Genomic DNA, 27,266 nt, shown 5'->3' with positions numbered 1-27,266 from the left:
GCACGATTGGCTTGTACTCCAAACGGGATATGGCGCAGCCAATCAGATTACAGCAAGCAAGTTTAATATAAAAATGTACGACAATTCGTGATTCAAATAGGTTTGAATTTCGCTCTTCTAAAAGCTGTATATGCTGTTTTAACTTGTAGACTAAAATAAATACCAAATATCATTTGAGCTGAACAAGTATTATATGGATTATTTTTGAACTTCACGTCCCATAGTTCCGTGCTGCATCCTCTTTTCTACTATTTCCTCTCGTCTTGCGCAAGCTCACATCGTAGGAGAATGCGGATTTCGAAGCTAAAAAGAGTAGCTAGCCAGTAAGCTAAAAACAAGCTTCTTGTTGTTGGGCTTCAGACTGGCTAAATGTCTAAAACAAATTCACAGCCCGCGTCGTCTTCGGCAGCGACGACCGCTACAGGGGGGCCGTCTTCGTCCTCGTCGTCTTCGCCCGCAGGAGGCTCAACGTCGCCCGCAACCGTGTTGAACGTACAGCCCGAGAAACCTCAACATTACACGTACGTAGCTGGTTAGCGGGGTTAGCTGGCTGGGTGTACACAATCTCACGTGCATTGCCACACACAAAAATACACACATCTTACTACGGACGGTGGTTGCGTCATAAAACTTTCAAATGTTTGGAGTGAAGTAAAGAGGCTCGTAAGCCAGTGTGTTCTGGTCCTAATGAAGAGGCCTAATGTTACTCAGTAACCAGTTCTGAAAAGTTGAGTAATATAGGATTTTAACTGTGACCCCGCGTGACACTGTTGCATCAATTTAGGTTTGATCATTGTTTAGTAAATTCCGCAGTCACGTATTTTATGATAACTATTTGTTGAAGCTTATGCTAGCTTTAGTTTTGGCTATTATTGGTAGAGTGCCTTGGATTTTTCAAATCTAGTCCCATTATCACCTAGAACTTCAACTTATTTCGTTGAGATTTCTCTGTGAAATGGGAACTAAATATTACAACGAAAATTTCCAAAGCGTTGGTAGAATATTGTATCTATTTAGCCACCATCTGGTATGCTTACTAAATGTTCATCAATGTTTGTTTAACCTCAAGCCTCCATTCTGACCAACATTTTTGTCCCTGTTGTAAAAACATCCCCACATCATGATGTTGCTGCCACCATGTTTAACCCTTTGGGGTCAGGATTTCATATAGCATTTTCCATGTTGGCCAAAAGTTTACGTTTTTCTATCATTTGGCCAGAGGACCTCCTTCCAAATATTTGTTGTGTTCTCTACATTCCTTGTAGCACATTTGAAGATGGGACCTTGTGTGTTTTTTTTTTTTTTCATTCTCCACATTTTTATTTCTACCTTACCTTTCTCATAAACTGCACATATGCATGGGCATGAAACATATTTTTTCTTCCACTACGCAATTATTTTCTACTTTGTGCTCAAAACTCCAATAAAAAAAAACATTGAGGTTTAAAATTTTTATGCAATAATATATGAAGAAATCTGTAAGGGATGTGAATATTGTAGCTTTATGTAGACAAACTGTTTGCATATTTTAAAATTCAGGTTTTGATTTAAAAAAAAATGATAATAATGTTGCACAGACATTATTCACATTCCTTCCTGTTGTCTGCTTGCTTTCCAGATATCTCAAAGAGTTCAGAACAGAGCAGTGTCCCCTGTTTGTACAGCACAAATGTACACAGCACCGGCCTTTTTCCTGCTTCCACTGGCATTTCTTGAACCAGCGGCGTCGCAGGCCCATCCGCAGACGGGACGGGACGTTCAACTACAGTCCAGACATCTACTGTACCAAATACGATGAGGGAACAGGCACATGTACAGAAGGAGATGAGTGAGTATTGCTAAGGTTTTTCCATCTTCTTAAAATACTCTTGAGAATGTAGTTTTTTGTTTGTTTGTTTTGGGTGTTTTTTTTTTTTTTTTTTTCAATTCACGAGGATAAAAATGTCAAGAATGGCAACAAAGTAACCTGGAGTTGACAAACTTTCTCTGTGTTTGCGTTGTTTATCATAGAAAATTTAGTTCAGGTCATTTAACGAGTAATTTTTGTCATCGTTTTGCTTTCTATGACCCAGTGACACGTTTTTTGTAGAATCCTCTCGAAACACTTTATCATTATTTATCTGGAACTTCGCACATGCATCTCCAACAAACGTGGGTCGTAACTACTCAAAAAGTCTATTTTCACTCGACTATTGCTACTTTCTTTCGACTTACTGTGTCATGCATAATCTTCCCAAGTAGCTTTTGCACCTTTTTTGTCCCTAGTGGGGAATTGATGTTTACATTTACACACAAAAACTGTGAAAAGAATAGACTGAAAAGATATTTCAGGTTGTGACTGTGGAGTTTTTGCTATGCTAATCTGGCAGTTTCTAGCATTCGCTGTACCGGAATATTGAAATATTCTTTATTTTAATTTGGCTGCCGGGATTTGAAGTGGACCCAGACGCTTACTAATCTTTGTGAACCCAAACAGCAAGAAGACATCCTGCTAAAAGTTTTATATTTTCAACCAAATGGTTGTTTATAGCCTGTTTCTCCATATTTATACAAATGTTTAAATGTGTTTAAATTTGTGCTAATAGACAATTTTCAGATCCTCCTTGAGGAACCAGGAAATGTGTATTCTCTGGCACAGGTCTTTTATAAGACTTTTCTTTTGTGTGTGTGTTTCACTCTAGATGTCCCTTCCTGCATCGAACTGCGGGCGACACCGAGCGGAGATACCACCTCCGCTATTATAAGACCGGATCCTGTATCCACGAAACGGATGCGAAAGGCCACTGCAGTAAGAACGGCTCCCACTGTGCCTTTGCTCACGGATCGCATGACCTGCGCAGTCCCGTTTATGATATCAGGTGTGCAACATTAAAACCCATCTCCGGTCTAGTATTTCACCTGGCTTGTCGTTGCTGATGTCCTTCCGGTGCTCTGCGCTCCACAGGGAAGTGCAGGTGCTGGACTCCCAAGGAGGGTCGGGGGCGGCGGAAGGAGGCGGCGGAGACGCACAGTCGGGCCAAGCGGCGAGCACGGCTCTTATAGAGAAGATCTTGAGCGAAGAACCGCGCTGGCAAGGTAAATCTGAAAAATGTAACGAGTTGTGCTTTTAGTAATCAGATTCATAGCAGTAATGGCCAAATCAGCACAAAAAGTATTTATTCTACTTGAAAGATAAGAAAAAAAAAATACATCTGTTCTATCCACGACTCCAGAAGAGGCCATTTTAGCTTTTAGCTGGTTCATAAAAAACAAACATCCCATTAGAATTGTTTGCCATCTAGATATTAATTGGTTAATCCAAAAATTAATGGAACAAGTCAGCCATACGCTGTGTTGATGTAAAGGCAAGTTGACATGGCTGACATGTGGCCTAAGAAAGCCTAGGCTACTGATTGTATTGCTCTTTGCCAGCCACATGGAGAGGACATCAATGCCATGAAATTGAATGTTGATGTTGGAGGCATTTGTTTTAGCTGCAGATGCATTCTCTGCTGTACATGATTGAGAGATTGCTAAAACAGTACTATATTGTTTCAGTTTAGGTAATAAATGTTTATTTTTATTCCAAAAAGGAATTGAAATGCTTATTTGTTTTATTTAAATTCTATAAATTTTTGCATCTGAGTAATCAGTAGAATAATCAATTACTGAAATAATTGTTAGTTGCCGGCCTGCTTCCGAGGAGCAATAATTGGGAATTGTTGAATTTCTGTGCTATTCCGGGCTACAAATCTGATGCGACCATTTCTCATTACCACTTTCAAAAATGGGAAACTCAACAGAATACGGCATTCAAACAGGACCGATTTGGGCATAAATCAGGAAATGGAAGAAAGAAACAACTTGTCACCTAAATGTGTCCAGATCTTCAGCAAGAGCAGTTCAAACGTTTTCTTTTCAAATAAGACGCCATTTGATGTATTCCAGTCACCCACCTGACGGATTGCTATCCTTTTTATTGCAGATAACAATTATGTGCTGTCCCACTACAAGACGGAGCTCTGTAAAAAGCCCCCTCGCCTGTGTCGTCAAGGATATGCCTGTCCGTATTACCACAACAGCAAAGACAGGCGGCGCAGCCCGCACAAGCACAAATACAGGTGACTTCCTGTTTCAGTTCTTGAACACTCAAATCATTTTAGTTGGTTTGGGTTTTGTTAAAGAGAGAACCTGTTTTTTTTTCTTTTGTTTGTTTGTTGTTTTTTTTCTTGCCACCGCAGAGCGCTGCCATGTCCGGCGGTGAAACAGGGCGAAGAGTGGGGGGATCCCAGCAAGTGCGAGGGAGCAGAGGGTTGTCAGTACTGCCACACGAGAACAGAGCAGCAGTTCCACCCAGAGGTTGGATTGGCTTCTTGTTGTTCTGCCAGAGTCTAACGTAGAAACCACGGGAGCTGATTGGGAACTGTGTCCTTCATTACAGATTTATAAATCCACCAAGTGTAATGACATGCAGCAATGTGGCAGCTGTCCCAGAGGACCATTTTGTGCCTTCGCTCATGTTGAAAGTAAGATCCCACGGAACAGCTCCGCATTTCAACATCTGTCGATTCGTTTTTGTTGTAGTTCCATGCCTCTTTGGTTTGAATCCTCCCCCAGAGCCTTTTGCTGCAGAGGAGTCGATTTTCCCCAGCCCCGGCTCCCCTCCTCCCCCGAGGCTCCTGGATCCCCTTCCCGGTCACGACGTTTCCCAGAGTCCCGGGGGTCACGGCATGGGGCTCGGCTCCGCGTCGGACCACTTCTCCCCCTCTGCAGTGTCCTGCGTGGCGGAGCAAGGGCTGCTGGGTAGCGTTTTGTCGCTATGTGAGGGTGCCAGCGGGGGAGGAGACCCGCTGTCCCCTTGGGCTGGCGAGAGAGGGTACGGCAGGGCGCCAGGATTTGAACGGGAAGATCAGGTGAGGATGTGTGCTCAGCGGGACTGCAAATCAGATGAATAATTGGTACGTTCTAGAAATGTTCAATTTTGCTGCTTAAGCGAAAGAGTTGGAAAGTATGAGGCAATTGGGGAAATAAACTTTTTATTGTTTATGACATCTTGACATCTTTTTACAACATTTGCTCACAATTTCAGGCCAAACACAGAGGGTTCGCTCTCGAACATCGCAGCAGAGAGTTTGCTTCCACGCAGAGCAAACAGGTACAAATCTCTTAAAAATGTAACAGCTATGGCTTTGCCTATAAACTCTGTGCATTTTTGGGTCTGTTTTGAAACGGCGGAAGGATTAAATTCTGTGTTTTCTTCTTCAGGACTTGTTAGTGTTCCTCCCTGTCGGCAGCCCGTTGAGTCTGTCCTCCAGCATCCCCTCCAGTCTAGCTGCCACACCCCCCAGCCCCGCCGCTCTCGGCCCACCAGGGTCCGGCATCTCCTCGGGAATGAACGCTAACGCCCTGCCTTTTTACCCCACCAGTGAGACTGTCGAATCAGTCGTTGGTACGTATTAAACTAATACTAGAATTCATATTTCTGCTGCAGCTGACATGAGACCTGATTAAAAGCAAGCGCCCTGGTGTTGCTGTGTGACAGAGTCGGCTCTGGACGATCTGGATCTGAATGACTTTGGAGTTTCTGCGCTGGAGCGGAGCATGGAGAGCAGTTCGGCCCTGCCCAGTGTTGGGGTGATGCTAGGTATTTGAAAACGCGGAGGTAAAATAAACTCAAAACCACGCAGAAGTAATCATTATTAAGACATTTTTTCCGTTTTCTCTGGTTTTGCAGGAGGCAACCAGATTCAGAGTTCGGCTCCGGTCAACATTCCAGGATCATTCAGCAGCTCCGCCCCGTTCAGCTCTCCGTCTCCGTCGCCTCCAGTCAGGCCACAAGCCTCACCTTTCTTCTCTTCTCACCCGTCACAGCCGAGCCTGTCAGAGAGCCCCTTCCTCGGACCGTCTCACAGCACTTTAGGTACAAGCATCAGATTCAAGACGCAGTTTTAGACATAAATTCATGTGCCTTTAAATCCATTTAAAAAATGCAAGTTGGCCTTAAATATGTTAATCACAGGTCTTAAATTTTGTGGCGGTAGGACATTTTATTTATTTATTTTTCTTTTTGTGGGACTTTTTTGTTAGGCAAAAATTTGAGTCACATGCAAATATCTTCATATTATTGCATGCTGTGATTTGAGGCATTTGAGGCTACTCCTAGCTAATATACCCTTGCTAGCTAGTGTGTATCTCAAAAAGAGCTAGGCACTTGGCCTAGCTTGTTTTAGCCCAGGTAGGCACTTTTAATGTAAGTGCCTCGCTTAAAACGAGTCATATGCAGAATACAAAGCCACTGTTCTTGTTATGCTTGATTGTAATGCAGCAGTTTCCCCCAACCATACTTTACATTAATATTATTTCAGTCTTGAATTTCATTCACCGTGGCATCAAGTTTTTAAAAAGTCTTACATTTGACTTGCTAAAACTTGCAGAAACCCTAAATTAATACTTAGAACACCTCTATTTATATTATTGTGTTTTTCATAGGTCTGAACGGCATGAGCACAAACATCTGGGAGCACTTCCCGTCGGGTCAGGGTTCTCCTGGCACCCCTCCCGCCCTGCTGCCCTCCGGCCCCTGTGCAGAGACCGCCAGGCTCAAGCAGGAGCTGGAGGACACGCACAGGGCGCTGAAGCAGTGGGGTCACAGCTGGAGGCACACAGCTCAGGTAGGTAGGTAGAGGAGCGGCAACGGCTGCGTTTCTGTAGCGCAAGCTCAGCCGCGACGCAGAGCGATTCAGCGACGCGTTCGTTTGTTTTCCCCAGTCGTGGGCCGCCGTCAAAGCGGACGCGGAGGAGTCTCGCGCGAACGCAGCCCGGTTTGCCGTGGAAGCCGAGCGGGCCCGGGAGGCTGAGGAGGAGGCGCAGAGGCAGATCTCGCTCCTGCAGGAGGCGCTGGAGAGCTTGCGGAGCGGAGACAACCCCCACCTTGCACTGCATCAGCTCCAGCTGCTGCACCGCCTGCCGCTGGAGTCGGTCCTGAGCCTAAAGGCTCAACTCTGCAGCTGCTTACACGCTGTGGAACAGGTGATCCTTCAGATGCAGAAAAACGGCTGAATTGACTTGAGGCATTTCTTTGTTTTTTTGCAAGCACAGACATAAATCGATTGAATTACAAATGTATTTGATGACTTTGCACCAGTACAGCACACAAAAATACACCAGTAGCTTCACAAGCTTGGTGAAACGTGTAAAAACAACACAACTTTAATTTTCTCAGTCAGCGCAATTAAGAGGAGAGTACAAATAAATAATAAAGAAACTGACAAAATCGAACTTCCAAATTGTTTAGAAAGTGTAATTAAGAATTCTAAATATAATGTAAAATAGTGTTAGACTGGACAGATCGCTACTGATGCATACCAATCAGTGCATCTCTCGCTATAAGTTTTATCTCACTCTAAAGAAATACATCTTCCCATTGGAGTCTATAGAGTAACGCTGTGTTCCGCCATCGTGTCTTCCAGGTGGTGTACAGGAAGCAGAGGCAGTGCTGCGTGACGTGCGGGGAGCAGGGCTCGGCCTCGCTGCCCTGCGGCCACGGACTCCAGTGCGAGGGCTGCTCGTCGTCCGCCGAGTGCCCGCTCTGCCCCGAACAGACCGCCGAGCAGCAGCACTCCTGACCTCGCCGCGCCGTGGGACCGCCCCAGATTCCACACCAGTCAGTCCTGATTCCACACCTTACCAGCCTCGGATTCTGACCACCGTTTGGACACGACTAAAAGAGACCAAACCCGCGTCGGCGCAACGACACGAGCACCGATTCGATTTCGTACCTTGAAACGGTCGCAGAGGAAGCGCTCTCGTCGCGGAATTGGACGTCATCATTGTCGCCAGTGTTACCCAAGGAAAACAATATGTTCTGATATTTAATGCTCTCGACCAGCAACACTGTACGTCCCCCCCGCCTGCCCTCCTTTCCCCCGCGATTCACTTGTGAAAATAACTTAAAATACCTGCTCTTATATTTTACTCTGACCCCTAACTATGAAGCATTTACATAGCTAGTTTTAAATGATGTAAATCAAAAAGTATAATCTCACTTTAGTGACCATATTTCCCCAGAGTGTCATGCATCCATCGGGAGAGTTTTGTGATTCGCTGTGGCAGGGGAGTAATAAAGACGTCCGCTTTTTGTATTTTTGGCAATTAAAACTCCACCAGAGTTCGGCGCTGTCCCCCTCCCCTCCACAAAACAACAGGGAAATAAATTGTGCTGTGTTCGTCCTGGTGTTGTGATCGTCTCGTCAGTCTGAAAACTGCCTCGACGGATGGATGACACCGTAGATAATCCGTTTTTTTTGTTGTGTTTTTTAACTATATTTCAGGGAGTTGGAACGTCTTTAGAGGAAAAAAAAAAAGGTCACTCTGGAAACACTTAAAGGGCATATTTCCATTGATTCTTCACTGCTAAAGCGGAGTGTCTTGTTTATTAGGAATTAAGAAATTCAAATAGTTAAAGAAAAATTGAAATATAGAATTTGTTCAAACATCTAATTAATGGCCTTGAGTTTTTAATTTGTATATTTTTTTTCATACTCAGGTTTTTTTTTTTTGGTCTCTAGAAACTATAGGAAGGCGTAACAAACGAGGCCAACAGGTCCAGTTTCAGATATTATTTATTTTAACACCCTTTATGTTCGACATGAATCAAGCTCAGAACACTCAAAAAAAAAGTAAAAAAAAAACAAAAATTAGGCTTTTTAGCTATTTTTAAATCAATATGTGACAGCTTTCTCTGCCAAATTTCTACATTTGTAGTACTCTTGACATTTCAGTCTTTCAACAGTGTATATAATATATATACCTGATATATATTATATATAAATGTATACACATACATAAGTGATGTTATATCTTTCTCTTGCACTGATTGGACGAACCATCGGGAAGCATGCGGATATGTAAATGTTGAAATGCGGGCGCGAAAGTGTTTTTCAGATCACTGTGATGGTCATGTTGTCCACACACAACTCATGCAACACCAGTGTTTTCTTTCTGAGTGCATTCTTTCTCTTTTCTCTTCTTTTTTTTTTCTTCTTTTTTTGTCTTTTGGTACTGATCATTAAAAACAAATTGTATATTTTTGGAGGAAGACCATGTATCCGTGCATTTGTCATTGCTGGACCGCCTCCTGGGACTGCTTCTCCCGTTGGCGTCGCTTCTTGACGAAGGCTTGAGCCTCTCGCTCGCCTCTCCGGGACTCCAGCAGCTTCAGGATGCTGTCCTCTGTCAACACGCAGTCAGGCGGGAGGGAAACGTTAGCCCATGAAATGAACATAAATGTCTTAAGTTTCCCTCAAATTTTAGTTTTCCAAAACCGATAGATCAAAAATATCTTTCAAGGGCTGTATGACATCTTTCCCAGGCACACAGTGCAATTTTATAGCGCAATCAAGTGACAGCGTTACCTTCAGTTGTTATAGAAATTCTGTATTTATCCAATAGGACTTAAAAGAAATTTGATTGTCATTTAACACTCTAAAATTGGGCCTGTCTCTTAAAAAAAAACCTCTACTTTCAGTAAGTTATCACAACATGGCTCCTTCTGATAACCCTTTAACAATGTTTTAGCACAATTTCACTGAGAAGTAACATGTATGATCAGCTCAGCAGATGCACAGTTCCACCAGGTGTTTGCTAATTGCTGCTGGCTAGTCTGAAGGAGCTGAGTGGGGGAAGCTCTGGGCCTTGGAAACTTGCTACTGGAGCTGTGTGTAGCAAGGTATCCTGCCATGTTTTTTTAATCCCACTCCTTTATTAAATGGTAAAAAAAAAGAGAAAAGTTTTACCATTAAGTTTAGGGTGCATCAAAGGCAGGCGCATCTGTTCAGGTGCTGAGTCCACCTGCGAGTCGACTTCCTCTCCTTCTTGTTCTGAAACTCCAGGCACGTCCTCAAGGGCCAGGAACGCCTCGCCCTCAAAGTCATCTGGCCTCAAGGTGTCGTGGTCCAGAACCGTGATGACCAAGCACGCTCCTGGAGTCTGGCACTGATCCAGCGAAACCAGGCTGCGATACAGAAAACAAGTCAGCCGGGAATTTACCTCTAAAACGATCTCGCAGGAAGCATGAAAGGAGGAGCGAAATGTAGCCTGCGAGTGGAATTAGTACTTTCTCCATCAATATTAAGGAATTAATGACTGAAAGCAAGTTTCTATATCTCAATAAAAAAGTTACTTGTGCGTTAGTTTTGTCTTATTTCAACGATACCAAGATATTTGGCAGTAGAAACTAGGCCAGAATACTATGCAAGATTTTGTGTTTGCGCAGAGAGAGACGTACAAATCGAAGGCCTCGTCGAAGAGGGGGTTGAGATCGCAGCTTTTGTACTGGGTGCAGCGCGGCTCTATCTCGGGGAAGACGTGGTTGGGTTCCAGGCACAGACGCACAAACGGGTCGCTGAGGCCTGGCAAGCATCAGAGCACCAGGTCATGCAGGTAGGGGTCTCAAGCATTTTTCTTTATTTATGTATCGACCGTGCAAAAGTGTTCACACTCCGCTTCAACTTTTTCTGTTTTAAATTGAAACATTAGTATAACAAACCATTTATTAGGACAACCCAAAACACGCATTTGATAGTATAAAGGTGACCTCTTCCTTGAGCAGGTTGGGACAGATCTACGGACTATACAAAACACGTTCATAACATGAGATCTCAGTTCTGCGTCTTGAGTTGTTTTAGGGCCTCTTGTCACTTTAAGTTCAAATAAGCTACTGCGAGCCACGCCCCCCCAGCAATACAACGTTTACACACTCGCACATGAAGATGGCTGCAAACAGATGCGCGATCATACAACCGCGCATCTTTGAAAAGCAGAAGTGGAGCTTCCCTCGCAACCAACAAGAATGCAGCAAGTGGATTCTGGATGGTAAGTCAACCAAAACATTTGTCTTTTCCAGTAGCTGAGCTGTGCTGCCAAGCAATTAGTTTTTGAAACGGCACATTTTTCAGATGGCGAAAAATAAATACATTAACTCGTAGTAAAAATAACAACAAAAAAGAAAGGCTTGAGCTGTTCTTAGCAGCAGTAGAAATCCAAACTGAAGTACAAAAGCATACAGAATGTGAATTTTGCACAATAGGTCCCCTTTAAATCTGAACCTTTGACCCAGAATTGACGTTGACAGGCTTTTCTTCTGTGCAGACCCAGTGAGCTAGAGCTGCTTTACAAATCAATAATAAGGTGATTGAATGCTTTAATATAGCCAGTGCATAGCTGTGATTGTTGTGGTGTACCATTGGAGTCCATTGGTAGGAGGCTGACTGCATTGAGCACCTCAATGTGCAGCCTCTGGTCGGACCTCCTGTAGGACGTGAGGAGGGTGACTGCTCCATACTTTTCCCCTTGGTAATCTCTCTGCGAGACGGTTGGAGCAGAATAAACCGTAAAACAAAACAAAAAAAAAAGCTCACAGGAGTTATTTGGAATATCAAACATTTCATATTTTTTAATTACCGCAATAACTCACCTGCTCTGATATTTTTCTTTTGAAGAACTTCTCTATGAGCTGGTGGCTGGTCAGCGAGTGGTGAGTGAGGTGAGCCTTCAGATTCTGTTCAAGCGTTCAAGGAAATCACAGAAATCAAGCCTTTTCACTGCGCTACCTAAATTGTTTTTTTTTTCTTTTCTTTTTTGTCCTCACCAGACAGGAAACGGACCTGGATTGATGACACTTCAATGAAACACTAGAGATGTCAGCTGCCGGCGTCCGCGGGACTCACCTTGTATTCGTCGGAGTGCAACGCCTTCTGAGGAAGTCCGTTTCCGTCGGCGTGGAAACACTGCTCGAGACACTAAAGACAGAGGACACGCGGCGTGAGGCTGCGGAGACCATCACCGGGAGGTGAGTGAGCTCTGACAGGAACCCACCTGCAGCGTGTACAGCAGCCTCTGGCAGAACACCATGAGCCCCTCCTGCTGCGAATGCTGGCTGGAAACCTGATAGAGAATTTTCACAGAGTTTTGCCACAACGGCGTCAGGAGGCTGGTCACGGGAGAGGGAGATAAAACACAAGTCGATGTTTAAGGGAACGGATCAGCGGACGAAAGGGAGGCGATTCGGCCTGTTTGACAGAGACGAGTGGGCGGAGCACCTGTTGAAGTTCTCTTGAACCAGGTTTTCATTCATGTACTGGAGCTCCTGTTCGAGGTAGCGCATCAGAGGCGCTGCGGCCTAGGAGGAGACGAGCGAGGCGACATGAAGGGAGAATAGCAGCTGATTGTTGGAGAGGGAGAAAAGAGAAAGCGTGGTAACGAGGAGCGGACTCACGTCCTCTGTGGACTTGGAGGGGATCCTCCGTCTGGTGGACATGCTCCTGACGTGAGTCTCGATGTCTGTGTTCAACTGAGAGCGCAGACGGAGCTGTGTTTTACTTTTGATGTCATTCGGCTCATGAAGGTTAAAAACAAGCACGTTTCTTTCACGAAACAGCTGCGCCGCGAAAGCCTTTGCAGGTTTTCCCGTTTTCTCACTTTACAAACACAAACCTCAGTCTGAACTGTCGGGGTCACCTGTGAACAACCACCATGAAGCAACACAAGAGTCTGAAGTGAAGCTAATGATGAGTAGTTTCCCTCTTTTTTTTTGTCTTAAATTAAAAAATTTAAATTAGAGTATCTTTCAAGTCAAGGGACTTTGACTAGGACATTCTGACTTGTCTTGATGAAAGGTGAACCTCCTCCCCAGTCTCAGCTCTTCAGATTTCTATGCAAGAAAAGCATTTGGGACGCACCGATCTACTTATTTTCACTCCCAATCCCGATATGTAACAAGCACTTTATTATCAATATTAGGGAATTATTGACTAAAGACAAACTTTTAATTGCTACTGAAAAGTTACTTGTAAGTTAGTTTTTCCTTATTTCAAGTGTACTAGGATATTTGCAAAAGAAACTTGACCAAAAATACTTGGTAAGATGTGTTTTTCCAGTGGATGATGTATTTCAGATTATGCCCAGTTTTCACAAAACAGTTTATTTATTTTTGGGGGGCAAAACAAGATTAAATATTGCTTGTGTCAAGACACTCTTCAGCAAAACCCAGATTTTTTTAAAGTGCACAACAATTAATTGGTTTGCCGGTAAGCTCTCACACCTGAGTCATAAATTTCTACTTCATTTCATTTAGGAATATCAGAGAAAAAGGGGCTCAAATGCAAATCCAGATTTACACTCGTCAATCTTCTACAGCCGTGGCTTGTTTTCGTCGCAGGTCCGACTCACGCAGAGCTTCATGTTGGTTCGTCACACGAAGTCCCAATGAAACACACCAGAGCGCGTGACTTGAGGCGTACCTGTCTCCCCAGAGTGTCCAGCGCCGACCGGATCTCCTTGCAGAGGATGCTCTTGGCTTGCTGAAGCTGGGAATGCAGCGTGTTCTCAAACTGGCTCTGCCCTATGACGCTCTGGATGCGCACGCGAAGCCCCTCCCAGTTGAGCTGAGAGGGAAGGCGGGTCAGCACCGAGCGCAGGTGCTCCAGGTCGTTCACTACGACGCACAGCTGCGAGGGAAGGAGAAAAGAAGAAAAAAAAAACCTGAGGCACATGGAGGAAGATGTGCAGGAAAGTTTTCTAGAGTGAAGATGTGGTTGGTTACCATGTTGATGGCAATGCTGTGGTCCGAGTTCTCAGACAGCACCCGGACCCGCTCCTTTAGGAGGTGACAGTAGTTCACTACAATCTTGCAAACATCCTGGAAACATGAGTAGAAATTCACTTAGTGCAAACAGTTGCATAAAAAGGCTGTGAAACTGCAGTATGTAACTTTTCCAAAAATTTTCTTTTTTCTTTTTTTATAACATATTTGTTAAAAATGTCACCATGTCATGAGAGTCTGGTATGAGACAAATGATCTACTATTGCCGTCTGAAGAAATGTGACGCTCCCGGTCAGAAGCAACCAATCAGAGCCAGGAGGGGGTGTCTTAGCGCTGACAATCAGCTTCATGTACGTACTGCTAACTGTGCTAATGGCCAGCGAAACAACTCAACGTTACACAAAAAAACCGTTGTCATCGATGACAAATTTTCTTGGACGATAATTTGTCCCAGTAATTATTCCGTCTGACAATAATAGTGTTGTTTTGAGGCTATTTTCAATTAATGTATTGCTAATGGCTTAATAATGTACGTTCGCTTTCTCAAAAGTCAATAAATCTTAATTTTGTACAGAATCACTCCACACTGGAACTGGAAGACACTTTAAATATCCAAATTAGAAACACACACATGAAAACCACACAAAACTGGAACCATAGATAAAATGAATCATGAATCATCAGAATATAAATTATACAGCTCATCTAAATTTATCGTGTGATTAATTGCTTGACAGACACGGTCACTGGTGGTTGTCTAGCTTTAGCATTTGTACCTTGGTTGTTTCTGACGGAATAGATCATTTGTTCTTCTTGCTTAACATTTTCTCTTTCAACTATCACAACATAGTGATAGTTTTAACAAATATATTTAAAAAAAAGAAAGAAGCAAACACACTTTTCTTTAATACCTCGGTGAGTTTGACCATGAGCATGAAGGCCTCCTCGGGGTCAGGCCACGACAGCTGCTCCCATAAGTGGCAGATTGGCTGGATGCACGCCACCAGGTCTACGGCTGAGGAGCTGTGCTTTATGGGGGCCGCACCGACCTGCAGCGGCTGCAGCTGAGAGCACAACAAGCTGGCTTTAGTTAAGAACTGGGTTTAGTTCTGCAGAAGTAGAACGAAGCTACTTTTAAAACATTAACGTTAGCACCCCGTGCGCGACGCTGATGCCGCCCCCGGCGGGCGGTGAGCCATGTTGCCCATCATCAGCAACGTGTTACCTGGTCAACCTGCACCGCCCTGACCACCCGGTCCTGAGTGGTGCTGAACGCCTGGTTCAGCCAGTACGGCAGGGCGTCCCGGAAACCTTCATGAAAGTTTGTCAGCTGGAGTAATCCCCTGGGAAAGGAAAAGCAAAAGACAAATATTTGTGTCTTCTACGCTGTGGCTCAGTCTTCTTGCATAACATTTTCTCTCTTAACTATTGTGTTTCTAGACACAATGAGAGCCTTTCTGTCAACACAAAGAGCACATAATAATAAATTGGATGTTTATGTGTATGAAAACAAAATGAAAAATCAGTTCGTCACAAATCACATGACATACTTTGATTTTGTTTTCAACCCCCTTTAATCTGATTCCCCTAATGTAATCCATTGCAACCAGTTTCCTCCATGGCGTCACGTGATTATTAAATATTATTAAAGAATAGATGATTGTGAATAAGTAAAACGACGGCAAAAGAATAAAAAAAAAAAAAACGAAGAAATGAATCTAACATGTTGGGTTTGATCAAATAAAATCATCATAGCAGAATTTGTGATGATTCGGACCTTTTCTGCAGGAAGGCCTTGTCTTTGTGGATGGCCTGCAAGCTCAGGTAAACAGGAAACAGGCTTTTGGAAAGGTTCAGCTCCATTTGGTCCTCCATTATGGCGAGGGTTTCTCTCACTTCCTTTGCAAGCTATGGAGAACAAGAACCGTGGGAAGTGAGAAAATGAGTTGAATCACGTGAACTAGGCCTGCTCCATTTGCAGCTCACCAAGGAGTCAAACTTCTTATAGACAACAGTGAAGACATCAACTTGCACAGCACTGGAGTGAAGAGAACAACTGATTAACATCGGAGTGATTCACAGACCGCTTTTTTCAACAGCAGCAACAAAAAAGTCTGTTGTCTCTTCTCACCTGACGAAAACTCGGTTCCACACGTCCTTGTTGTGTCTTATGTCTTCCTGAACTTCCGCAATCAGCCTCGAGAGGGCGCTCCCGATCTCTGTCAGGTCCTGCGTTTCAGCAGAATGCAGAAATTGCATTTGCGTGGCAACACATGCGGCCAAACTTCACTCCCGCACTGCTATCATCAGATTTCATAGATGCGCCTGTGAGCTTATTACTCAGAACAGAGATCAATTCCAAAATCTAGTCAAACATCCTGCTTTTCATTTGTAAAGGAATAGAGAACCGATACTTCTCCGCTGCTTCACACACTGCAAAACAAATCTCAAGTATTCAGTGCAAATGTCCTTGTGCTCTTTAAATAACTCAAAACTAACTTACAAGTCAGATAAACCAATTTGTTATGAGACAATAATTCCTCAATATTGACGATAAAGTTATAATTCCACCGACAGATTATTTCTCTTCCATCGAGACATTTTTCTCATGTCATAAGTGAAATAATCTAATGGAAATTGAACTTTTTTTTATCAATATTAAAGCAATGATTGACTTAAAACAATAACGAAATGCTATTTGTCAGTGTGCAAAGACATTTGCAACCAGAAACTAGACTAAAAATACTTGGTAAGATTTTGTAAGATTTTTCTGCAGTGTATGATGAGCCTTGCGCTGGTTTATCACAGAAAACTGCCAAGTGATGAAATAGGCAAAGAGAAATCAAAGGGGCGTGGACACTTTAGCAAGCGTCATCCTTTCTGCTGAAACCTAACAGATGATTCAGTTATCAGACAAAAGGTCATTTTAACTAGACGTTATTGTGATATAAATCAGCTTGCCGTACAGCTTCAGTACATTAAAAATCCCCCTATTAGAATGATAACGAAACATTTTTATTGTGTGTATTTGAGCTTTGGTAGTTTTTTTTTTTTTACCTTGGTCATTGGCTGATGCAACCCCTTTTTGATGGCAAACCACTCCTCTGTGCCTGTCTGGTATAAAAAAACTCACTATTTTGATTTGATGAACTTCCATACAAGTAAAAATGAACCATGACATGTAATTGGAAATATGCTTCACCTCTATGGCATCGTGGACTTCGTGGTGAAGCTCAAAGTTGGCCGGGTTCTGTTTCTGGAAAGCTTGAGTCTTACAGATCTGGACCAAGATCCTGCATTAATTAAAAATAATAATAATAATAATAATAATTTATTTGGTATATAGGGCTCGTAATTAAAACATACGAGTGTGTGTGTGTGTGTGTGTGTTTTCCAGGCAGATGTACCTGAGGAGTGTGTGTAGTTTCGGAGTGGCACTGGGAGTCGGGGGAAAGATGTCTCTGTATTTGGAAACCAAACAGAGTCCGTACTGCAGGAAGTCGTGAAGAGAATCCCCAAGTTCCTGTTTCTGTCAACAGAAAGAGGAGCCTTACACAAGCCTCATCTGTGCTGAAATCTTAACTTCTAGTTTCTCCTGAGCTCTGACACCAAACACACACCCACAAGCGATAACTCAAGCAAACTACTTATGCAATTAGTCTTTTTTTTTCACTTAGAAATGTTAAGACAGTTACAAATGTACGGTGAAAGTTTGCGATCTTTCCCTGTTGTGCGGTCAGCGAGTCGTGCATGTGTGCCCACCTGCTGGTAGGGAAGCTCCTGCTGATGCCAGTGGTACTCTATGCTGGTGAGCTGATGGAACAGCACAGACGAGTCCACCTCCAAGCTCTGGTACAGTTTACTGTAAGCCACCCACTTCCTGGCAGGGGTAAACACCATGACAGTTTTCAAGAACAGGCGCAGGACAGAAACGTCACACATTTTGCCGTAGCTACGCTCTGTGGTTGGCAGGTTACTTAGAATTATTTCACTATCTCTTGCTAGTGACCACTTTTTCTCTTTACTTATTATTATTACTCTTATTATTTTTCTTTTCATCAACTTATTTTAGTAGCATTTTTCCACAGCACTTTGGTGCAGTTTTAATTTTTAAAGCGCTATATAAATACATTTGACATTGGCATTATTTCATAAAATGTTATGTGAAATATTCCCAGCACAAATGTGTAGCAGAAAGAAAGAAAAAATCCAATTGTAAAATCTGTGATCGTAAAATAAGGATATGATCTTTTAAAATTTCAAAGTATCTTTTCAGGGAGCTTTAGCCTCATGGTCCAACTAATGTGGATTAGTTACCTACTGCTGCTTTTATCCCCTTTCTTTTTTAAACAGAACCAGATTTTCACATTTCTGAACTCGCTTAACTTTTTTACACTTCAATTGAAATCCCATTAAATTGGGTTTTCTACCTGCGATTTGGTGACTAAAATATTTGGTCAAGCTGTTGAAAAGGTTTTAAATTTGAAGTTGTGGAGCATTTTTATTTGGGACAATTATAAAAGGTGCCAAAACGACGTGAACTATGGTATTCAGCATTAGCAGCGAGCAAATGGCAAGTTGTTTTAACATTTAATAAAAATAAATAAATAAATAAATATTTTTAATTCCATTTTAAATTATATACGTAAATTTGAAATGATAGTTTCTGTTATGAATTCGATATTTGATATTCATTCTAAATAGAAAAAATGAGTGTGACATCACGATGGTTAAATTAGTGGAAATCTGCATAGGAAGAAAGCTGTTCTCGATATCCAAAATATTGATCTGTTCTAGTTATGACTGATTTGTGTGTTTCTGGATAAAAAAGCCTCCTTGATATCTGTATTTTCGTTTCCATATATGGGACAAACGCAGCAGTGCAGAAAAAACATGGAGACTAGGAGACTAAGAGACTACAACGTCCTGTTGTGGTTGCAGAGACGCAGAGAGCAATATATGCATCACGTCTAAATCATGAGTGCAGGTGACATCACTTCCTCCTTTTGGTTTACTTTCTCTCGCTGGTTTGCTGGATGGTCCATGATCGAACCACACCAGGGCTCGGTTGCATGCTAACCCCAGACCCGTGTTTTCAGGTAGACCAAAGTTTGCTTGCTTGGCACCGGAGGCCGGATGAGCTTTCACAAACGAAGCAGACAATGTGCAGCTCCAGTCACTCAAGAACGGCCACTTCTTTGGTGTGACCTGTCCTTATAAAATGTTGCGAATTCACACATGAACTCAATGTAACATAGGGAAGAAAAGAGTAGTCAAGTTGGCATGAGTGTACTTGCTTTCCTACAAGATCATATGATTTACCAGTTCTCAATTTGTACAGAAATTGCGATCGAAACAAGGATCAGTTCAAATTTTTTGTGGTTAGAAGAGTGGAGACAAAGTACAGTATCTGTATTTACTCAAACCATTTTGAGATCACAGACGAAGGTAGGAGCATAAAAAGACAGTCAAGTGGACACAGGGAGTTAATACCCCAGGCAAGTAATAAATTCATCATGACTGCAGTGGTGCTCCTAAGAGGGGGCACAGAGGGGGCTGTGGCCCCCATTGCAACAGGCGGACCACCTCAGAGAATCATGTTTATGTCATGGAAATACATGTCATGGAAATACATACATGCAAACCCACAAAAATAAATTAGTTCATTAATTTAAAATATTCTTTTAACTGTGCCCTCTTAAGATATTTAATGGCCTGGCTGCCTCTATGAAAATGTTCTGGCAGCGAAAAGTGGCTCAAGAGAAGTTTGTCGTGCTTACGCCAGGTCTTGCAGAAAAGGAGAGAGGTCGTTCTGCGTAGCGTAGAGTTCAAGCAGAGTCTGAGCCTCGCCACACAGCGCGCCTTTCCACGGAGCGGAGCTCTGCGTGAGAAAACATCGGAACGGAGTTGAAAAGAAGGAAGAAAACCGGGATTCAAAACAGCACTGGGAGAAAGTGTGTCACACCTGTTGTTTCGAAATGTAAGCTTGGACAAACTGCTGCAGAATCCCACAGTAGTTGGTGTAGGCACTGCGACCGGCGCTTAGAGTCCCGTCTCTCTGCCAATGACACAAAAACACACGCAGGTTTACAGTAAAAAAAAAAAAAAAAGTATTTAGAACCTCTGAAGGGTCAGATGAGAATTAAAGTTTGCAGAATAGGATCATTTGATCAAATGTGAAAAAGTTCATGGGGTAAAAACACTTTTGCAAAAAAAATCTAGTCACAGTTGTGCCAAATCCTATGTGGGATAAGATTCCAACAGCTAATATTTGAGGGGATGCCTTTACAGCTTTGTGGATGAACTGGAGGAAGAGGTGACACTGGCCGCGATTAGGATACGTCTCCGTTCTGGGCTCCAGTTTGTACCAGTTGTCCTCAGTGCAGTGGAGATCCTAAAGCGATATGACAGAGTTTGCTTTTTAAGACTGAACAGACATCCACGGTAAAATAAGGGAGTAAATTAAGCGTTTTTATTACCTTCAGTCTTAACACAATATTTCCCAAAAAGTCGTCTGTGCCTTTCTCCTTTTTGGCCTCCTTGATCATCCTAAGCAGAGCATTGATTAGAATACAGCAATGCTTGCCAGGTATTGTGTTTTTCGTCAATTAAAAACAAAAGAGTTTCATACCTTCTTAAACTATTTAAGTTGGTTTTGATCTCTTCCAGTTTCTGAGTGAGAGACACCTCTTCATCCTTATCCCTGCAGCGGAAGAGCAGAAAGTCAGCATACGCGAAAGTTTAATAAAAACTAGCAAAGTGATACTTTTTTTCCCCCTTGCTCTTCTTACCACATTTCAAGGTGGAAAGTGGTCCTCACCAAATCTTCAAACTCTCTGAAGAAGAAAGAAATGATAGGTGTAAAAAAACAACAACAAAAAAACCCTCCATTCTCTGTAACTGATCAGGAATAAACTTGAACTCACAGTATGAAGGTTTGGTTCCAAATGGGGTTCAAGGTTTGCTTTTTGATATCAGTTTGGTAGATTTTCTCATGTGACACTGTCCCCTTTACCACATATTTGCTGGGTTTGGCTTTTGCACGGCTGCTCTTTTTCTCCTCCTCCTCTTCCAGGACCATCAGGAGGCAGTAAGGGTCACTAAAACCTGAAGGAAGCACATTTCAATCCTTAATTTTACGATGGACAACAAGTTTGCCATATTACCCTAAAAGATTCTTTGAATTTGAAGCTTGATGAGGGGCTACAGTAGTAGAAGACCACACCGCATAGCATTCCTATTAGCTACAAACAGGAGACTTAAATATGACCATTTAAGTATTGGGGTTACAATTTAGCTACAATGCGGTCATCTACACTTTTTGAATTCACACCATTAAGAATTAAGGCAGCACTGAGTACAAATGGGAATCTAGCCTGGTACTAGCAATGTGCAAATTTGCTAGCAAACTGAACAAGACAAAATCTAGCTTTAGCACCACTGATGACCGTGCTGCGTTTAGTAGTACGTAATAACAGTTGCCGTCAACTATTTACAAGGTCAGTACCACACTAATTAATTGTGATTCTGAGTTAGTATTAAAAGAAAATATGCTAAACGCTGTGCTCAATCAGAAGATAATTAACCTGTGCAAGGCAAGCTAATGGTGTTTATATTTGGATTTTATGTATTCAAACACTAAAGGTTGGACAGCCATTTTTGGATTAATAATTTGATGAGGTATAAAGCAGATAAACTTTATTACTTAAACATGCAACAGCCATTTTGGATTTCTATAAACTCTGTGTTAGCGAGAAGCTTTTGGTTTGTTTTTCCATCTTGGAACACAGAAATTTCAACTTCTGACTAGACATTTCTGCACATTTCTATCAAATACAATATATTATGTAAAAAAAATCCTACTTTTATTATGTGAGTTATTAAAAATGTCTGCTAGAATAGTGACACTTGGAAACTCTTGGATTTATTGAGATGGAATAGAAAATTAAGCTAAAGTCTTTTAATGAGACCACAGGAAGTGGATCTCAAATCGCAATAAAGCTGAAATTAGCAAACTGACCTGTTCCAACCTATACAGCACTTCCTGTAACTGTTCCTATTATGAGACCTTGCTAAGAGATGCAAGGATCATCATAGATCAGAACTCACCACTGATGTCTTTTCCTAGAATTTCTTTAGCTTCCTTCACGGTGACCATCAGGCAGTACACCGGCGGCTGTTGGGGGTTTCATGTTATGTCAGATGCTTAGAAACAATGCCAAGGCAAGTTAAGATATTTCATACAAAATCTATAAATAGATGTCTGGGTCTCAAAACGGTTTGTTGACTGGAAAACCAAAACATGGTGATTTCCTTTTCTCACCTCTGTGTTCTGTACTTTCTCCATCAGACCGCTGTGCTCCTCATCTGTCATAGTGAAAGCCTGGTAGATGGAAAGGAAAGAACCATCAGTCATCAGCGTAGCATGCCCTGTGCTACGTGCTAAAGGGACTTTACCTCCTTTAGGTACTGGTGGAGCTGGCTGTCTGTGAAGACCTCCGCTGACGCTGGTTTACCCATCGTATGGGCGATGGTGTACAGCAGCTCCTTATACAGCGGTTTCAGCTATGGACAGAAGTCCAACTTAGAGACGGTTCAGGTGGGACGATTCAGCAGATACAACAAAGAGACGAGCGTACCTCCATCTCTTTGTGTCGTCTGGCTTTGGCCTCTGGATTTTCATCTTCTTTTAAATCCTGAAGCAACAAGAAGAGCAGTTTGCTGCCTATAGAGGCAAAGCCTAGACTTAAGACATTGTGTCACTCACCCTCCTTTCTCTCTGTCTTCTTGTATGGCCGAGTTTACGTGTATGGACTGGGGAAAACTATTGAGACAGAAAAAAAAGTTTCTGTCAAACTTTTAATCCTGCTCTGTAACTTAAAATTGTAATAATAACTGTTTCTGTTAGGTATATTTCGTAATAGAGAGTCTGGGCTTTTTTGGAATGAGATGGTTTATTAATGAACAATATCACAGTTTCACATTATCACTGTATTTATATATCATTTAAAAATAGAAGTGATAAAAATGTCACTCCACTCAAAAAGAATGGTGGTTCAATGCAGCAACACGGCATCTACAAGACTGTCTGTGATTGGTTGATATCAACACAGTGGCACTATCTCTCCTTGGTGGACAGGTCTCCTCACCTATTCAGTCTTTCTTCCTGAGGATGGCTGACAGATAACGAAACACACCGGCAGAATCTGCTGTCTGTGGCAAACAATGCTCGCAATTTGTACCCATGCTAACACTTCCCTAGCGACGTAGCCCACTGTGAAGCACTGCTTTTCTGCTCGTTTGGATTGGTTATCAGAAAATTCAAAGGGCTGGCCACGCTGGACTCAAACCAATCTACAATGGAACCATAGAGAGTGCAATGCTCTGGACGAAACACCCTTCTCTTGTCCTAAACTACTAACTATGGCTCCTCCTCCACAGCAAGGCTCAGACAGAAGCGATAACAGCATCTTCAATGCAATTTCAAATTCTTGGTACTCTACACTTCGTCTACAGTTATGCTTACAGCCTCTTACACTTCTCTGTCACAATCAAGTGTTTGGTTTTGAGAAAGTGTCCAGCTTACCCACATCCTCTTTACCAAAGACATCTGCAGAAAGATGGACTGAATGTATATGGGGCTCTTCATGAAGCACTTTACTCTAGAGCAGGAGTGGGCAATCCCAGTCCTCAAGGGCCAATGTCCTACAACTCGTAGATGTGTCTCTGGTCCAGCACACTTCAACCAAACTGATGAATTACCTCCTCAGTGCAGTCTAGTTCTCCAAAGATATTTGACTTAGGTGTGTTAAAGCAGAGACACATATAAAAGTTGCAGAACACCAATCTTGGAGGATGGGGATTGCCTACCCCTACTCTAGAGCCACAGAGCCACACAGTCATACATATGCTGAACGGTGTGCCATGCTCAAGTGCATGGATGCGTGACAAGAGGAAGCTGGAATCAAACCCTCAATCAGTTTGTAAGATATCTGCTCTACTGATTGAACCACAGTGGCCCATAACATTGACTACCCCCAACACAACCCTACACGGATGTGGGATGAAACCATCAACGTCTGGTACGTGTCCAGCTTAATTCTTACATTGAGTATAGATGTCTCTATAGTTGTATCTTTGCATATCTAATAAATGTTCTGACATCTACTGAGCTGACTCATACAGTTCTGCTCAAAAGTTGACATACCCAGGCAGAGTATTGGTTTCAATAGCTGCTGCTGTTTCTCATTGCAACTTAGTGTCGCAGACCTTTATCATCAAACAGTTGTGTTTGCTCTTTTTTAAATCGTAATGACAAGACAAACCACCCAAACTGACTCAAACCAAATATTTGCATAACCTTGTCAAAGTGGTCTGACGCTTCACATTTATAAACTATTTGATACACGAGGGGAAAATGTGGAATTCTGTTGAAAATGAAGGAAAAAAACTATAACTATTTATCAGCTAACACACTTTAACAAACCTTTTAAAAAAGTGGTGTAGCGGATTCAAGATGTCCAATAAAAGTACAGGATTCAAACCATAAAACAGTAAGGTGGGTAACTGATGATGTGTGTTAGCAACAGGAAGCACTGGAGGTTTGGAGAAAATTGATGAATGCAAGTTATCACAAAATACCAGAGGAGAAATTTGCATAGCAATGATCCAAAACACTGGACCAAGCCAACCTGTTATTGGCAACAGTGGGAAAGTCTTCTGGCCTCAGGATCATTGAATCACTCAAACATGCAGTTCACGCAAGACCATACGGGAAATTTACAAATGTTTTATCTCAGACAAGCACGAAACTCTTTCAAGCTGTCATGGTGTTAAAGGTGGAATTTATGTTATTAAGGACTTGGGTATGTAAGCCTTTGATCAGGGTCATTTGAGCAGCTCCTCTTGTCATTATGATTTAGAAAAAGCAAACATTAGTTTGACAAGAAATAGCTTCACCCAACCACTAACCAAGAGTGTCAGGCAGATTTTTTTCTTTTATTAAAAAACCAAATTATCATTCATTTCTGAAAAATGGGCCAAAAAGCCAGGGTGTATAAACTTAGAGGCAAAACTGTACTTTTTCCATTTTGACAACCGTAGTTCCTAAAATGTTTTCTGGGTTGGGATTCTTTACAGCCAATAGCAACGGTTCCGCTTCACTTTAGTTCTTTAGCTTTCTGTGTCGACGACCTTTGACACTGTGGCTTATTTATGTATTCTTGTCATTTTCGTTGCAGGACAAAAGTTACTTGGTACTCAGAAAACCATTTCTTAAGAAACAGACGATAGCTACGATGACTGTGGATTTTTTTTTTTTTTTACAGTGTATTTTTGTCCGTCCCTTAAAGTGACATCCGTGGGAGTCAATCAGATATCTGCTTAACTTACTCTGACCATCCACATACACAATACTGATGAAATACTGTTTAAATGTCATCTCATGTTACTTACCTGTCTGTTTCTTTGTGCGCCAGGTTCCTGAAAAACAACAATGCTCATATAAAAAATTTCTGAAGCAGCTAACATCAAAAGCAACTGAGGTTTACCGCATTTTGTTACTGCATGTGTCCGTGTTTAAAAGAGTACTCAAGTTATTTTCATGTTTCTAATGATGCCTCCCTGACAGAGAGGGACTTCCTCTATTGTTGATTATGAAAATAACATGAAGGCAAGCGTGCGGGGGGGCTTAACATTCAAATCGGGGGAAAAAAGTAAACAACCGAACTGAACGGGAAACCTCATGTTGTAAATATAAATATGCAAACACGCCTCTGCCCTTTCATGCACATGCCGTAGCCAAAACAGCTGTCTCTGAATGTTTTCCACGAAGCAGCAAAAAGGTCTTTTAACTCATCAAACGGTGTTCTCCTCCAGATGGGTTAGCGACAGAACAAAGCAGAAAGTTTGAAGAGACAAAACGCAAGATTTGTTTTATAGCGTCTGACTTAAATATGCATCCAACAGCCCCGTGAATCATAGTCTTCAGACCTTAAAATGGCCATCAGGAGACGATGACTCGGTGTTTGGACAGACGCGAAGAGTACATTTTTGTTTCTGCTCAGAAATATCACCTGGAAAAAAACCCCAAGTGACTAAACTCACAACACAGCAGCTGAAACCCAAAGAAAGTCTTTGGGTAACGTTATTAGAGCGCTTGATCACTTCGATCAGCAACCAGCTCTCAGCACCAGCCACCCAGTTGGCAACTAACCGACTGCTGCAAAACTGAGACACCCTGTCAAACACACATCGGCTTTGTCAAAGTGAGTTGGTGGTTTTTTCTTTGTTGTTTCTGATTTTTTTTTTTACCTGTTCAGGTGTCTGCAGTAAATTCTCTCCTTTTCTGGTGTAGTGCCCACTTTGACCTGCCATGGTGATGCTTCTATCGTATCACCAGGCTCCTTCCTGGTGAGCTGGTGCGCTCCGTGTGTGAGTTAAGGGGAAACTGTGTGCACGCGCTGCATTTCGATGTACTATCACACAGCAGCCGGAAGTCATCACTTCCTGTTAAGGCTGGTAACGTCAGTGACTGCTGTGACTTAGGAGTTTTTTGTTTGTTTTTTTTTCTTTTCTTTTTTTTCTTCAACCAGCACTCTCCTTTATCTCTAAATCAAAAACTATATCGCTCGCTCTCCGGCGTTTGCTTGCACATAAGAAATCAGCACTCGGAGGTTCACACCTCTGACCTGCTGGTAATACTGTGTCCGGATTGTAGGAAGGTTCAACGGATGAATCTCGACCACAGAGGAAAAACTGGCATCACACAAGATTGCATAAAGCTAAAGGAGAAGCTGTCCGTTGCACCAGTCGGTTCACAGGACTGTGAGAAATTGACATTAATTAGTTTCTTCCTCTTTTTGTTGACTAATTTCATACAATTATCAAAAATAAATATAAGATCTGTCGATTTCCAATACTTGCTAATACTTGCTTTTTTTTTTTTTGCATTTTCATGTGTTAAGAAGTGGTTCATAATCCTAAAGTGAAATAAAATAATTTTGTTTTATTATTATTTTATTTTATTTTTTCTGTGTTTTTCACTATTTTTGTTTGAATATATTTCTGTTTTTATTGCATCTTTCTTTACTCGTGTTTCTTTACTTTTTGAATTATCTTACATATTCAATAATCTCACCTTTTCCCTCATCCCGTTGCGTTTTCCCACAGCATGATGCCGCCACCTTCATGTTTTACCACAGAGCTGGCGTGTTCAAGGTGTTGTGCTTGCATGTAGGGGGAAAAAATGTCAAATTTTGGTCTCATCTAACTAGAGTACCTTCTTCCACATGTCTGATGTGTCTGTGGAAATCACAACTTATTTACCCATCAGATTTCTGCAACAGTTTCCCAAGTTCCCATGGACATAACGGCTACTTCTCTGATGAACTTTAGAAGCTATTTAAAGTTTGGGATTATGTTGTGTAACTTCCAACTTTAGTTAGACTTTGCCATGATGCTCTAACACACCTCGCAGGCTGACACAGAACAGCAGGATTCATAACGAAATTACATTTCACACAGATGGATTCGACTTTGTGTTGGAAATTATTTAGGGATAACAGAGTTAAAATGGCTGAGCTGCTTTTTTAATTATTGTTTTTTTCTTGTATTTGTTGATATTTCCGGATAAAATCTGACAAAGTCCAAGGCATAAAGATACATCAGTGAGGGGAGTGCGTGAAAC

At 42.1% G+C, this 27,266-nt stretch overlaps 2 protein-coding genes across 4 annotated transcripts; one reads left to right on the top strand and one right to left on the bottom strand.

Moving 5' to 3' along the window:
* The first annotated feature begins 139 nt into the window (after positions 1-139).
* Positions 140-9,076, top strand: unk (unk zinc finger). 2 transcript variants are annotated; one of them, XM_055057493.1, is made up of 15 exons: positions 140-521; positions 1,619-1,828; positions 2,682-2,858; positions 2,945-3,075; positions 3,965-4,100; positions 4,221-4,338; positions 4,421-4,505; positions 4,597-4,892; positions 5,069-5,134; positions 5,245-5,428; positions 5,522-5,623; positions 5,714-5,899; positions 6,469-6,650; positions 6,748-7,008; positions 7,449-9,076. In XM_055057493.1, exons 1-15 carry the CDS (start codon positions 370-372, stop codon positions 7,602-7,604), a joined length of 2,442 nt encoding a protein of 813 aa, XP_054913468.1. In that variant the 5' UTR covers positions 140-369; the 3' UTR covers positions 7,605-9,076. The 2 variants fall into 2 exon arrangements, with proteins under 2 accessions (XP_054913468.1, XP_054913469.1); XM_055057494.1 differs by lacking the exon at positions 7,449-9,076 and having other exon boundaries at positions 6,469-6,654; positions 6,748-6,943.
* unc13d (unc-13 homolog D (C. elegans)) lies at positions 9,052-26,779 on the bottom strand. Of its 2 annotated transcripts, none has more exons than XM_055057491.1 (34): positions 26,718-26,779; positions 25,034-25,060; positions 22,347-22,403; positions 22,219-22,275; positions 22,037-22,144; positions 21,903-21,962; positions 21,689-21,755; positions 20,506-20,686; positions 20,371-20,415; positions 20,211-20,282; positions 20,059-20,128; positions 19,869-19,973; positions 19,545-19,637; positions 19,360-19,460; positions 17,342-17,459; positions 16,987-17,108; positions 16,782-16,872; positions 16,637-16,693; positions 15,711-15,808; positions 15,566-15,617; positions 15,357-15,487; positions 14,805-14,922; positions 14,491-14,643; positions 13,580-13,675; positions 13,278-13,484; positions 12,254-12,328; positions 12,078-12,157; positions 11,854-11,968; positions 11,706-11,777; positions 11,453-11,536; positions 11,220-11,340; positions 10,265-10,388; positions 9,774-9,991; positions 9,052-9,210 (listed from the first exon to the last, which is right to left on the bottom strand). In XM_055057491.1, the coding sequence occupies exons 1-34, from the start codon at positions 26,727-26,729 to the stop codon at positions 9,098-9,100; spliced, it is 3,300 nt and encodes a 1,099-aa protein (XP_054913466.1). In that variant the 5' UTR covers positions 26,730-26,779; the 3' UTR covers positions 9,052-9,097. The 2 variants fall into 2 exon arrangements, with proteins under 2 accessions (XP_054913466.1, XP_054913465.1); XM_055057490.1 differs by lacking the exon at positions 26,718-26,779 and adding an exon at positions 25,892-26,227.
* Between the last annotated feature and the right edge of the window lie 487 nt (positions 26,780-27,266).

Source organism: Poeciliopsis prolifica, unplaced genomic scaffold (assembly GCF_027474105.1).
Source record: "Poeciliopsis prolifica strain line A6 unplaced genomic scaffold, Auburn_PproV2 SCAFFOLD048, whole genome shotgun sequence".
Taxonomy (NCBI): Eukaryota; Metazoa; Chordata; class Actinopteri; order Cyprinodontiformes; family Poeciliidae; genus Poeciliopsis; species Poeciliopsis prolifica.
The sequence above is the reverse complement of the archived record's forward strand: the minus strand, read 5'-3'. Positions and strand labels throughout refer to the sequence as shown.

Coding starts and splice junctions, on each gene's coding strand:
- unc13d (XM_055057490.1), bottom strand. CDS start 25,954: ATGGCAGGTCAAAGTGGGCACTACACCAGAAAAGGAGAGAATTTACTG. Junction 20,416..20,505: donor TGGAACCAAACCTTCATACT/GTGAGTTCAAGT, acceptor TTTCTTCTTCAG/AGAGTTTGAAGATTTGGTGA. Junction 19,461..19,544: donor CTTACATTTCGAAACAACAG/GTGTGACACACT, acceptor TTTCTCACGCAG/AGCTCCGCTCCGTGGAAAGG.
- unk (XM_055057493.1), top strand. CDS start 370: ATGTCTAAAACAAATTCACAGCCCGCGTCGTCTTCGGCAGCGACGACC. Junction 1,829..2,681: donor ACATGTACAGAAGGAGATGA/GTGAGTATTGCT, acceptor GTTTCACTCTAG/ATGTCCCTTCCTGCATCGAA. Junction 5,135..5,244: donor CTTCCACGCAGAGCAAACAG/GTACAAATCTCT, acceptor TTTCTTCTTCAG/GACTTGTTAGTGTTCCTCCC.